The sequence below is a fragment of the Limulus polyphemus genome, unplaced genomic scaffold (genome assembly GCF_000517525.1).
Source record: "Limulus polyphemus unplaced genomic scaffold, Limulus_polyphemus-2.1.2 Scaffold4083, whole genome shotgun sequence".
Taxonomy (NCBI): Eukaryota; Metazoa; Arthropoda; class Merostomata; order Xiphosura; family Limulidae; genus Limulus; species Limulus polyphemus.
This window is the reverse complement of record NW_013669693.1, coordinates 88,825-103,970: the sequence shown is the minus strand read 5'-3', so window position 1 is coordinate 103,970 and position 15,146 is coordinate 88,825. Positions and strand designations below refer to the sequence as shown.

The 15,146-nt window shown below is 31.9% G+C and overlaps 1 protein-coding gene across 1 annotated transcript in view; it reads left to right on the top strand.

The window, feature by feature from the left end:
* Window positions 1-15,146, top strand: part of LOC106470556 (polycomb protein Sfmbt-like) — a gene marked incomplete at its 5' end in the record, with an annotated part of 23,747 nt that overhangs the window by 1,013 nt on the left and 7,588 nt on the right. The window contains 5 exons of the mRNA XM_013931118.2: window positions 3,841-4,090; window positions 5,674-5,753; window positions 7,747-7,981; window positions 11,905-11,955; window positions 13,954-14,058. Of these exons, the coding sequence (XP_013786572.1) occupies window positions 3,841-4,090; window positions 5,674-5,753; window positions 7,747-7,981; window positions 11,905-11,955; window positions 13,954-14,058 (721 nt within the window). The remainder of the gene's footprint in view (window positions 1-3,840; window positions 4,091-5,673; window positions 5,754-7,746; window positions 7,982-11,904; window positions 11,956-13,953; window positions 14,059-15,146) is intronic.

The window sequence follows — 15,146 nt, the reverse complement described above, 5'->3', positions numbered from 1 at the left end:
GAACTGTTATTAAATATATTACGCTTAAACTTACAAAAAAAAGCTTGTATCTCGTTGATAAGTTAAATCAATCCCCTGTGGTTATGTCACATGGTTAAGCCAATCACAGGTTAAAGGTTATGGAGATACTATGGGACACTGAAAGTGAAACCTACTTATCTTCGGAATACGTAAACAATTAATTAAGTCATAATTGTAATTATTCAAATACTGATAAATACAGTCAAAAGTATTTATATTTATACTTTGTCCTTTGACCAGAGAATAACTAGGATTGATAACAAATGGCTGATTGATTAATTGCTCCATGTGTTGAACAACAACAACATAAACGAATATTCAGAATAGAAAATTGGTGATTTCATTCTTCAATAGAAAAAAATAGTATTACCCGCACACAAGTATACCCTGCAGTTGGCATTTTTGAAAACTAATTTATCATATAGTCTGCAGGTTATTTGCATGAAAATACGGCAGATCAAAATAAAAGTATGTCAGTATGAAAATATCATTGCTGTTTAAAGTATATGTGGTTGGTCAAAATAAAAGTATGTCAGTATGAAAATATCAGTGCTGTTTAAAGTATATGTGGTTGGTCAAAATAAAAGTATGTCGGTACAGCATTAGCATGAAACTTAATTCCTAAACTTTGAATCCTAATTCAATAGAATTACATCATAAGTATTGCATTGTAGCAACTTTTATATCAGTAAGTTCATCTAAAGGTATGTAGCTGTTAGTGTTGGGTGTAAACTAATGTGTGGGTTACACTTCTTGGTAATGATCTCTACATCTGTAACCTATTGTAATTATTGCAGAGCTGGAAGCCTCTCTTTTAGTGTCTAGTCTATATTTGGTCAGTCATCAGTTACAGTGGACAGTATTGAATCATATTTACAATGATTCTTTATTTTATTATTGTGCATAAGTTGATAATGAAGTATATGTGTGGTGTAAATACTTTGTTACCAAAAGTATCCAAACATCCCTTAAACATGCATTGTGGCTCATCCAGCAACTCTGAGAACCTTGGTAAGTACAGATTCAGACACAAACTATATATGTATGTTAGTTGTGTAGAAGTGTGTGAAAGATAAAATGTTATGAATTTCAAAATTTGAAAAAGGAGTAATAATAGACAGCTGAAGGTATGGAAAGTCTGTGCTACATAATGGTAGTGCTTGGTCATGAACATGAGTCCATTTATGGTGGTATTGAGAATGTGATAGTAGAACATTTAAGAAATGTTTAGGCATCATAAAAACTCTTGTTAGGATTTTGAAAGAGTGGTAATATGGTAATCACTCCTCAAAAATACTCAGTACAGTTTTACATAGCTAAAGCCTGTTAGAGCTGTAACATAAATGAATGATTCATAAATTTTTTGGAGTTTAGAGGAGTTTAACTCTTTCAGAATGGGCACCATTTTGTGCACATGTCAGGAGGTTTTAGCAAGTTACATTGAAAATTGGACCCAATACCACGCCTGCCTGTCACACCCTCTCTCTCACAAACTGCCAATTGTTCTGTATGAAGTTTAATACTATATTATTTATTACCAATAGAAAGTCAAGGTTTTAATCTGTCAAATGATGTATTATATCACATTGTTTTCTGTACAGAGAATTGTGTATTTCACATCCAGTTCAGACTTAATTCAAACGGGAATCAAAACGACAAGCTTAGCTGAATATTTAATGTCTCTTATTGGATAACTAGAAAGCCAGAAAAATTTATAGCTTTGGAACTTTGTATGCAATTTGCATGTTATTATTCTGTGTTCTTTGATACATTATTTAATTAAATAAAAAATTATTTAGTGCAGTAGTATAAAAAAAAAGTAGGGTTATGTGTCATTAAGAAGACCAAGGTAAGTTCATTATTTCTTGTTTTTCATATGTATTATTTATTTAATATTATAAAAGTAACTAAAATGTTAAAATTAGAAACTTTTTAGGTTAGATTAGGTAAAATGTAGAATAGCTCATGCATTATGTAATTTGTTAGGGTAATATGAGCTCTTGTTCACCAATTGATTTACAAATTTTGTGGCTGGAATATTAATTTAGACATGGTTAAAAGGGCAATAAAACAATGAAATTTAAGTATGAACAAATGTATGCTGTTAAGAGTTTAAAGCTTCATATTGCAATTTGAAGTAATTCTAGAAAGAAAAGAGGGTAATTTAGATTTATTTCAATTTTTACTCAAATTGACCAACCATATACATAGAGTTAGGGTAGAGAAAATAACAGATAAAATACAAAGTTGTATGAAAAATTACATTTTATAATTACTTATTTAGGAGATTTTAGAGATTACACAAATAAAATGTGAAAATTTTCAGATGAATAAACATTTTTAATCTTAACATGAAAATCACTTTGCACTTGGACTAGTAAACAAAACTACTCGATATATTCACAGACAAACTTTTATTGAAAATACTTAATTAAAAAATACAATTTATTTGTGCACAAGTCTTGCAATGTTTGCTGAAAGTCTACCAGATTATGTGAAGATTCATGTACTGTATTAATAGTTATAGTATGGAAAATGTAACACGTACAAAATGGTTACAAATTTGGTCAATTCAACCAAGGCCATGTGGAAAATGTAACACGTACAAAATGGTTACAAATTTGGTCGATTCAACCAAGGCCATGTGGAAAGTGTTAAGGACTTCAGAAATACTTGAAATTGCTCTTTTTCTGATAACAATGAAAATCCTGTAAAAGTATATTTAATGTCACTTTGTTGGAAAAGCTCTTGTAGCAAGAAATGAATAATTGATGCAGTCATTCCCCTCATATGAACAATTTCCTATCATTACACCATGATTCAAATATCTGAATAAACACTCATATACTTCATCCATTTGTATGTGACTCTTCGTGACTATTGTTTATCAAACAGCCAAGGAATAATATACACATGTTTGAAATTCAATGTGCCAGCAGTATTTAAACTTTGTCCCAATATTTTATGTCAGAGAAAGTTTAGAAGATCATTGTTATGTAATATGCTGGACTTAAAACATAAAGTTTTGAAATAACTTGACCATTTTCAGTTGTAAAAATTGAGATGAAATTAATGATTACTAGTGTGAAAGTAAACTTTTTTATTACAGAGTATGTATAAAAGCTGCTTGTCATTATAGTCAGTGAGAGAATTGAATTACATTTTTATCTTAGTATCTTAATTTATTATAAATGACAAAGAAATTTTTAATGCACCAGGAACTAATACAGATTTTTATTTTGAGCAGTAAGTTAATATGTTACTCCATGCCTGGTTTTAAAGTAATGATAAAACATCATGGAATGGTTCATTCAAGTCTGAGATTTTAACAAAGTAACCCTGTGGAAGGATTACTTTAAAATATTAGACCACAACTTTTCAGCTGACTTAACTTTTGAGGAAATGGTGGAAGGAAGTGGTGTAATTACAAATTATATAAAAGGTTTTTTTAGTGTCTTGAGGAGAATCATTTTTCTAGCTACAAAGTGTATATCATCCATGTTCAGTTTTAAAGTAACAGTAATGCCATTGTGGAATGGTCTGCCAACTTAAAATAAAATAACAACAACATTAGAGCAGTGTAATATTGTATGGCAATCAAAGTTACGTTTTATATCTTCTGTGACTGAAATGAAATACTTCATGGATTGTTAACCAGAATGACATATTGTGTTTATGAGATATTTAGTTTGTGAAGAAGAAAAAAAGAGAAGTTGGGTTGCTTGTACATTTTGTTTTCTCTTCTCTGTAATTGTTGTGTTTTTCATGTTGCATATATGAATCCTAGTTATATAGGAAATAATTTGAAATATTTTGCAGGTTAGGAAGCTTTCTTCTGTTTTAAAGTTCAAGGAGGGTATGAAACTGGAAGCTATAGACCCTTTGAACTTGTCCACCATTTGTGTTGCCACAGTTACCAAAGTGTTGAGAAACAACTACTTAATGATTGGTATTGATGGAATGATGGCAGCTAATGGATCTGACTGGTTCTGTTATCATGCCTCCTCACCATGCATCTTCCCCGTAGGATTCTGTGAACTCAACAACATTGAACTTACACCACCAAGAGGTGAGTTTTGTAGCAGATTTGATAAGTACTGGATCTCATTAGTTGCTGGCATTCCACGAGATCCAGAATTAATTTTTAAACCTACCCGTAAAAGCATTCCTGTGTTGCATGGAAAAGATAGATATGAAATACAATTCAAGAGAAAGAGAAATTATTACAGAGTTCAGTGTAATCAAAGAGGACTGCGTGATTACTTATTAATAAGGCCTGGTGGTTCAGGTGTTCAACTCGCAATATGCGAGTCACGGGTTTGAATCCCTGTCACTGAAGATTCTCACCCTTTCAGTCATGGGGGTGTTATAATTTGGCAGTCATTGCCACTGTTCATTGGTAAAATAGTTCCATAAGAGTTAGCTGTGGGTGGTGTTGACAAGCTGCTTTTTCTCTAGCCTGTCACTGCCAAATTAGGGATGGCTAGCACAGATAGCCCTCGCGTATCTCTGCTTGAAAGTCAAACCAAGGTCTTTATATATTAATAAAGACCTTTTTTCTCTGCTTTCATAGTTTTGCTGAAGTAATATCCAATTTTTACCCTCCCTTTTTTAATAATGATTGGATAGATTTAAGACAATTATCATGGTTTGCAGTTTTTTTGCTGATGAAGTACTTGTGACATGGTGTAATTAACTTAAGGATTAAGTACATTATGTAAAACCAAAAAAGGTAATTAAGTGGGTGAGTAGGTATTAAAATCACATTAGGTAATTCATTTTATTATGTCAAATTTGTTTATTCAATTTTACATAAATTCCATGGTTTCATGGCAAAACAACCATTCAAAGAAAATTTATAGATATCATTTCAACCTTAATTACAGGAAAAAGAGTTAAATCATATTATATATTCATGACATTTAAAGATATACATTATTATTTGTTTATACTTCAGCCATACATATCAAAAACTAACAAATAAGCCATTTTGAATTTAAACTCTCCATATATTTCTCTCTGAGATGTGTGCTTTCTGTATTCAGGGTCCATAGCAGTCCTTAAAATTTCTTAAATTGATGTTATGTTTTTTTAAGGCCTAAAAAAAGTCTTAAATTCACAGGTTTTGGTTTCTGAACTCTTAAAAGGGTCTCAAGTTTAATTTCTGTAGATATTGATGCTGTATCTTCTTCATAACTTTGGTTTGTTCCACACTGCACCTATGCTTAACAGCATAACAAAACTTTGCATTCATTCTATCTAGGCCTACATGAAATTGGGAGCACTAAATCGAGTTTAGCTCATTTTGATAGACATGTACAATGCTGCTAATACAAATGGAGGGTCTAGGCCTACTGTGCTTAATACATTTTCTGCTTGATGATTTTTTGGAGTTTTGAAATTTCACTGGCTTGTTAGAAGTCGAAGCAAAATTCAACATAATAAATGAGTGGATTCTCAATGATAATGTATTTTTCATTAATATTCCTCTTGCAGTATTATGTGATCCAATAAATAGCATACAAATACATGTGTACAGATCTTAAATTTGTGTTTAGCTTGGTCTTAAAAAGGTCTTAAATTAGTTAGCTGATAGTGTTAGGAACCCTGGTGTTTTCTGTGTATCTATTCTCTTGTGACTTGTTAATATAGGACATAAAGGAGAGTTCAGATGGTTTGAATATCTCAAGCAGACAAAATCAACTGCAGCCCCTGTTGCTCTTTTTAAAAAGGTAAGAAATTTGAAATAAACTCATATTTCTCTTATTGTTGTTGTTTGACAAAATCAAACTATAGAGCTGAGTAAAAATGTAATGTGTTGATAGAAACAGATTTTTTAATTCTTTTTATTTTTTTACAAAGTTATAAATCAGTAAACTTCTAGAAAATTTAAGTATATGTAAGAGGTAAATTAATTTTATCTGCCGTTACAGCTAGGAGATTAACTCAATTAATGTCACATAAAAAAAATAATCAACTCATCAAAATTAGTGTTTCTGATTATTACTGTTTTTTATTATTTCAACTATCCAGGTCTCATTTGAGAATAATTAATCAGTTGAATGTAATCAATCAGTGATTCCGACAATTAATTGATTATCAAATTCTACTAATTTCCAAGCTCAGTTTATAATATATAACTACATAAGTAGCCCTTATGAGTATTAACATAGTCAAACTAGATGTGATTTTTATCAGCTGTAGAATTATCAATTTTAAGAAGTTGGACTTTTTTTTTTAAAGATTAGTGATACATTTTTGATAAATAGCAAAGTGGTTTGTCATGTAAACTTTAGAGAGACTTCTTGGTTAAGTAATCCTGCGTTATTTCATAAAGTATTAGGTGTACTGTTATTCACTAGTTAGTGTGATGTACAGTTACTTAACTGTCTCATATTGAAATTCCTGTATAATGCATTGTGTCTTTGCTTCTGTTGTAAGTTTTGATACTAGTATAACAGCCCATTAAAAATGACAGGAAACCATTCTCGAATGATTAACTAAAATTATAGAATTTAACTAAAACTAATTTGTACCTCCACAATGCACCTACTCTTCACTTATTTCATCAGTCTCGAAGAAATTCTTTAATCACCACATTTTTAGTAAAACTATGCAGAGAAATGGAATATTATTGTGAACAAAAGTACGTGTGCACTCTGAAAGAGACATAAATAGCACTCTTGAGCCTTTTCACTGTATTCTAGGTCAGGAAGTAGAAAACATAGTGCGAACATGTCGACAAATTTTCAACTCATTCGACTGTAGGAAGGGTAAAAGATATTTGGTAGTAATAAACGTTTATTTTTATTTATGTTTTAAGGCCAAGTAGATAATGTGTTAAAATACCAAAAGAACATTTGTTCACCACTTAAAACTTTTTAAACACTGACTATAACATTAGTAATATTAGGCCTATTTGTAGTCTAATTTATAACATAAATGTAATGTAAGGCTTAGCTGAAACACTACTTGGTAAATTTTATTTTGCTTTTGGCTACAACTCAATGTCATAAACTTCTGAATTAGACTATTTTGCTGTTATATCATTGAAGTTATAAAAAAATAAAGAATAAGAAACAAACTTTTCTAACAAATCAACATGAATATTGAGCATTCAACATAAACGCCATAGTTGCCCTAAGAACAATCGGGTGATAATTTTGTTACTAAGCGATGATGTAAATTGTTGAGCATTACCAAAAAAGGGGTGTGAAAGCTTTCTTGACAGAGTGACAAAGGGAATAGGCCTATTATAATTAGTGATTTATTTGCATATTGTTAACATTAAACAAACATATTGCTTTTCAGATTATTTAATTGTTGTTTTATCTTTAATCTAAGGTATTGCACCATAATAGGCCCAGAACTTTTGATTTATTTTGGGATCATAAAATTTTAAATAGAACTTGTTTGGCAGTGACCTTGGTGGATTTTGTTAAATTCTAGTATTCACTTATTCAATATAATTTTCATGTTTTCATAACAAAAACACTCAATAGACACATCTTTGAAATGATTCCTTCATTGACTCTTTTGCGGTTTATCAGATTATTTCAAAACCCATGTACTAACTTTCTCTCTTTGAGTAGAGTTTTTGTTATCTTAAATTTAATAAATCTGTCAGATAAACTGTATTCAGGCAAGTGCAAACTTTATATGAGAAAATAACTAAAGATAATCTTGCAAGTTTTCAAGTCAAACTTACATCATGTTTTTCTTCAGGACATCCCTCCCCATGGCTTTAAGAAAGGAATGTATCTAGAAGCTGTAGATTTGATGGAGCCACGGTTGGTGTGTGTGGGAACCGTAGCTAATGTGGTCGGAAGACTACTGAGAATTCACTTCAGTGGCTGGGATGACACCTATGATCAATGGTGTGATTGTGAAAGCCCTGACCTTTTCCCTGTGGGCTGGTGTCAGATGGTGGGGTATAGGCTAGAGCCCCCTCACATGCAATGTAAGCATACTTACTTATATTTTTAATTTAAGATTTATATTATAAATAGCAAAGTGTTTTGGTGCAACTTATGTGTGAAAAAATTCCTTTGGGCTTAACAGTTAATGAGAAAAAATATTTTGAAATGCTTTAATTTTTTTGTCAAGGAATATTATTGACAAAAATTTTGATAATATTGAGGGTACCCAGCTAATCAATCAGTGGATTTTATTCATTTTAAGTGTTTATGATTTATGACATCACATACTCCTAGCTACATTTTCTACTGGGTTATAAAGTTGAATTCCAAAACCTACTTACCTCCTTTCACACTTGCAGCTAGTAATTGACTGCCAAGGGTTTCTTCCTTTGCCCATCTAAGTATTGGTCTGATTATTTTTTCACGTGCTCCTGTCTTTTATACACCACTTAGTTGTTCTTGGCAATATTTGTCTAATGACACTCTCCATCTACATCAATGCACCCTTTATCTTGGTACTGTATATAAGCACTTCATTCAGATAATGTTACCAGTTTTTCTCGAGAAAGCCTCACTAAGGGGTTTTCCAGTGCTACGATTGTTCGGAGATACTTTGAGTGTTCTCTGTGTTACATTGTTGATTTAGTTCATTTTCGTTTGAGACTTTCAATGATCTTATCCATAGTGAGATGGAGACATATATTTGATTCTGTGGTGCTCCTCCGGGAAGCTCTGAGGCTGCAATTGAGGGAGATCTTTGACATTCTATAGAGAATTTAGATTGAATTTTTCCTGCACCTTCTTTTAGTCTGTTGGCTTTTCAGTCCCGCTGTGGGACAATGTGAGTTTGCAGACTTTTAACACTGGAATTTTGGGTTTGGTTCTCTATGGTGGACACAGCAGAAAGCCCAACATTGCTTTGCCCTAACAAAACAAACTTACCTGACTAAATGTTGATACAATCAACAGATTTTTTAAATGGGGAAAGAAAAAAAAAGCCACTTTGGGATAAACTGTCTTTGATTTTGTTTTCTTCAGTTGGTTCATCGAGAGTGTGATGTTTTGGGTTTTTCCCCAGTTGTTCTTGAGCCTGCTCTTTACTTGATGGCTGAAAGGTCTTGGAGCAAATATTTAGTTTTCTCTCCAACCAGAGAGGTTTATTACTTCTCAGTTACATGAAAGGACAGTTATGCCTTATCAGACACGGCTGTTGGAACTTTGTGATTTAGTCTCCTACTGCCAGGTGGAAGCAAATTTCGACTCTCAAATGATACACCTGCTCCTCAAATTTAGGGGATTCTAAGGCAGAATTTGTAGTTAATCTAATAATGGCTGGAGACGGCCATATCGGTAGTTAATCTAACATCAGCCCCTCAGTTCATTGGTACCCAAGGGTTCTGCTGCTCCGTCAGATAGCTGTCAGTGATATCATTGATTATTGTATGCCTTTGGCATCTGTGGGGGCTTGGCTCCGAGAATTTCTGGACGTGTGGTACTTTAGCTACAGATCCAGGAGCACTACAAGTCCTTGAGTCAGGATTAGTCATTCAGTTCACATCTTCACCACTATTATCTACCCAACCTGTAGGGTTTCCATCTCCCACATATCCTCAGGACTTGGAACTTAGTTCTTGGGCTATCAGAGTTTAGTTGGTCTGGGAGTAGTGAGAGAGTCATTCTAATTCTTCCAGGGTTGATTGTAGGGCCTAAGAAGACATGATATTGGTGTCCAGTCCTTAATTTTTCTTGTTTATATCAATGCCTAGATTTTCCAAAGTTTACAAGTTACTCATTCCTCAATCTGAGTTGACATTTTTTACTGGGATTGTGGATGTCCAAGTTCATTGTAGTTGGCTCCTATCTGCACGGGAAGAAGACTCGCGGTAAGGTTAAAAGAACATACAGTACAAGACTCATGAAAACACAAAATTCAGTCATTGCAGAACACACCATGTCAACTGGACACAAAATATACTGGAAAAGAACTAGAATCAGACAAATTTTAGAAGAGAAGAATAATTAAAGAATCCTTTTACATTAACTCTTTTGACATGGGCTCATTCCCTGGGACCAACCTCATTATAGTTTACATACTAATAACTTAATATTTTCAGTGTATCTTTAAAAAATTTTGTAGACTTATAGTAAACATTAGAAGCCTTTTGCACACAAAAAAAATCAGATTTTTTAATGAAGTATTTTTATTGAAATTTGTCCGTGAAAATATCAATTCTTTTTTTTAACTAGTCTGAGTGCAAAGTGATTTTGTTATTTTCTCTACCCTATCTCAAAATGGTATTGGTCAATTCGACCCACCTCGTAACCACCAAAAAAAATCGAAATTAACCTTTCTTTCTAAAATGACTTCAAATTGTAACCTGAAACTACATTCATTTATCCTAAGTATTTCTAAGTTCGTAACATTATACATCTATTTATAATTAAATTTTAATGTTTTATTGCCCTTCTAACCGTGTCTAACTGCTATTCCCACCATAAAAGTGGTAAATCACTTGGGGAACATGCTGCTCACATTATGCTATCAAATTACATTACCCACGAGCTGCTTGCGTAAACCATTTTAATTATATTATTATTATTATTATTACATATTTTACCTAATCTAGTCTTAAATAACTTAAAAAGATCCATACTTTTAATTTTATAATAAATAAAGAATAGATATGAAAAACAAGAAATAAAGTACTTACACAATCTTCTTTTTTCTTGCCCTCAATTGCGAGGACAGTTAAGCCTGATTTCTTTTTTTTTTTTAGTGATTATAGTAAAGCAGTAAACAATTTTTATTTAATTAAATAATATATACCAAAGAATATAGACTAATAACATGCAAAAGGTAGACAAATTCACTTACCTCTCAAAATTTTCCTGGCTTTCTAACAATGCGACAAAAGCCAGTACAAGTTCTTCCAAGCTAGTTGTTAACTTTCCCAGGGGAATGAATCTTGTACTGTGAGTGAAATTAACAGTATTCTGTTCAGAATACAACTTTATACAATACACCATTTGATAGATGAAAACCTTGACTTTCTATTGGTTATAAATAATATATAATGAAACGTAAGAGAGAACTATCAACCTATTGTGAAAGAGAGGATGTGGCAGAAGGGGTCTAATTTTCTTTTTCATAGCTCTAACAAAACAAAATTGAAGGCCTAAAAATTATGGTCTGTTTGAGCAATAATGCTTTTATAGAGCATTTTACGTTTAATTTCGTACATTTTCGAAATGCGTTACTCTAGTGGAAATTCAGGATTTTTTTATATATTTCCTTTTAGAATTAAGAACTTAAAACTTTTATACTAATAAAATATGGATTATTAGCTAAGATGTTATGCTATTCTAATTTGTATAACATAAACAAAAAGTAGTTTAATAAAATTTTGAATGTAAGACACTAAAACCTTGTGTCATGTGCAGTAAAGGATACCCATACTGAAAGGGTTAACACAAAAAAACCTTCACTAAACAGAGATTCCAGATTAGAGGTGAGTAACCTGTGGCTACCATTGGTTGAATCTACAGGACGTCTTTCTACCAATCAGAAACAAGGATAAACCAACCAATCATAACAAGCCCTCCACAGTCCACTAGAATACTATATAAAAACTGACAACACCATACACACTGACCTAAAGATGAAAGGTGCAAGACTTTCAGAATGTCTTCCTCTAAACTTATGGTTTTACAGCATGTAGTTGCTGTCCATTCAACCAAATTTTATCATGAGTACTCTACCTTAACAATCTATCAAAAAGATGAGTATTATTTTGAAGTAATTATTGCTCTAACATATAAGTAAACTCAAATGCACATCCTTACATTTGTACTGTATATAAAATATACACTGAATAGACACTAAGTTGAAGGTGGGGAGGTGCATTTTGACTTGCCAAAAGAACTCGATAATGTAAGGAAGATTTTATATGCATATCAATTTCAGTGGAAGATAAGAAGCGGAAGAAAACCCAAGTATACAAAGGACAGAGAAAAAGTAAGTAAATATTTTGAGTTATTCATAATAGGTACATAATCTGATGTTTATTCAACTTTTCAGAATATTATGGGAAGGTTTAAAGTGGCTGTAGTGATATCTGAATGCTGTAACTTTATATAATTTATATTTGATTCTGTCGATACTTGTTGAAACTCCATGATTACTGAATTGAGGAAAAACAAGACAATTGTACGTTTCACAAATACATCATTCATTCATGACCATGATTTTCCCAGTAGAACGGCTGTGTGTGGATTCAACTAGTGGTAGCCATAGATGTCTGGTGGAAATCTTACAAGACAGTGATATCTAGTGAAAAACAAACAGAAACCTACTTATGAAAAACACAAAAAAATGTAATCTATGAAATTCCATGTTCTTGCAATGAAACATACATTGGAGAAATGGGAAGACAACTCAGGACAAGAATAAAAGAACACAAAGACAACACAAGACTTGTGAAAAACCAAAATTCAGCAATTGCAGAACACACTGTCAACTGGACACAAAATAAACACAAATTTTGGAAGTCAAGAAAAATTAAAGAATCTTTCTATATTAATACAATGAAGCCTTCATTAAACAGATATTTAGGACTAGAGTTGAGCAACCTATGGCTACCTTTGGTTGAATCCACATGCAGCCATTCCACCAGTCACAACACAACCAACCAGGATACTATAAAAGACCTGCAACAGATTACACAGACTGACTTGAAGATGACTTATGAAACATCATCCCCTACATTGTGTTTCTCTAAAACAGGCAGTTGCAGCCCATTCCTGCATATTCATCAAGTATTTTAATGTATATTTTAAAAAAGTGTCTCGCAACAATTTTTTTTAAAGCTAAATCAGTATATTATTTAGTAAATACATTAATAAAACACATGAAAGATCTAGAATTCTGGAGCCACGCTTGGCCAAAAAAAACATTTTATATCTACATTCATAATTAATAAAAAAATAAAAATTGGCCTTTTTATAGCAGTGTAAAACAGTGCATCACATCAGTGCTGCATATAATTTGCATGGTAGTATTTATAAAACCTTGTTTCCCACCATGAAACACGGAACTGCTAAAAAAAATAGAATCGGCACACCACCAATTGTATGTTTCCCACTAAGAAACATGGAACTACTAAAAAAACGAATCGGCACACCACCAATTGTATGTTTCCCACATTTTTTTTAGTAGTTCCATGTTTCATAGTGGGAAACATACAATTGGTGGTGTGCCAATTCGTTTTTTTAGTAGTTCCATGTTTCATAGAATCGGCACACCACCAATTGTATGCTTCCCACCATGAAACATGGAACTGCTAAAAAAAACGAATCGGCACACCACCAATTGTATGTTTCCCACCATGAAACATGGAACTACTAAAAAAACGAATCGGCACACCACCAATTGTATGTTTCCCATTATGAAACATGGAACTACTAAAAAAACGGTAAATAAAATAATTGTATCTTCACTTGTTTATCACACTGAAATTCTTATTCTTTTTTTTCTCTCAATTTTTTCATACATCTATAGAAAAGTGGGATTTTTTATGACATAATGTGTCTTAATGTTCAAATATTATGTGAATCAAATGTTCTGTCATATAAGAGTGGGACAAAGTTGGAAATTAAATAAGCGGTTGTATGCTGTTATCGTGTTTTTATCCGTTTGAAGGAGAAATACAATTCAATTGAAAACATTTTTTCTCGCTGTTAAACTTTAGTGCAAACTGTATAATTTGTCTGATTACTAAAACAGGGCCTTTCATGATTGTACAACCCCCTTTGTGAGTTTATGTTGTTTAAGAATGAGTTTCTTGTTATATATTTAAAAAAATCAACCATCCATACAATTTTACTAAAAACATGAGAGAAATTAAATATTTTTTACCAGGCTTAATAGGGTGTATTAAAGTAATTGTTTGGTTTTATGAGAAGTATTATCATTTGCCTACAGAATTAAATTCAGAATTGTTTTAATATCCTTTAGAGAAGAAGAGTAAGGCTGGGCAATTCAAAAAAACATTTGGTCATTCACCACTATCTTCAAGCTTGTTTCATGACCATACAAATAAGCAAGAAAGTGATGACACAGGTAAAATACTAGAACTGCTACTCAGTAAAATTTACTGTTTGGGTTATAACTTGCGCTGTATAATTTGCTATAATTTAAACATGTATACAGTGGATGTGTTTTGTATGTTTTTTTTATTATTATTATTATGTACACTTTGAAAGTTGTGTGTGTTTTTAAAAGCTAAGTGAATGTATTATTGTTGAACTTTATTGTATTTTTAATAAATAGACAACGAGCAGGTTTTACTCAGATTTAAAATTTATTCACATTTCATTAAATGTTTCTCACCCACATTATAAGCCTTAAATAATAAATTATTCATTGTTGTTTTTTTGTTAATGTTTATACCTAGATAAATAGTTATTTTATTTGGCCACTTAATGAAACATATTTGCCCACGATGGACAACAAGTACTTTACCGTGATCAGTTGAGTACTGCAGTTTTGAACTATGTCGGCTTCCATCAATCCAGCTAGATCAGTGACAGAGAATTTTATTCTAATGAATTTAATGTTTTTAAGTGATGGAAAGAATTTGATATTGATTTTTTTGTACACTCACACACACACCTTTGTACTATTCATAACAGAAGTAGTTTTGAGGATATTTAAATTTGCAGCTAGATTTGGTGTTTGGATTATGTTCACCTTGTGTTTTGAAATATGAATCACATTTGTTATCCCTCATTTTGTACCATGATCAGCTGAGTTCTGCATTTTAAATCTCATATTAGCTTTTATTACTATAGCTAGATCAATGATATGGAATGCCATCCAAATGAGCTGTGAAAGATTACATATACCGTATTTTTTGGATTATAAAACGCACCCTTATTTTGAAGACAGTTTTGGGGAAAAAAAAGCTACAGTCGCATTTGAAAGATTTTTATTGAACAAAAATTCAATTTGATACTTTAAAAATTAGTATATATTGTTCTAAACACAAAAGAGCTCATTTGAATCCAAGGCAAACACTCAAAAATGATTTTTTATTTGTCGAAGTTAAGCCTGAAACGGCCTTATTCTGCTCCACATTAAACAGGGATCGTTGTGTAATTACAAGCCTTTGCACTCTCATCCATTACTATAGTTTATTTATTTTTTTA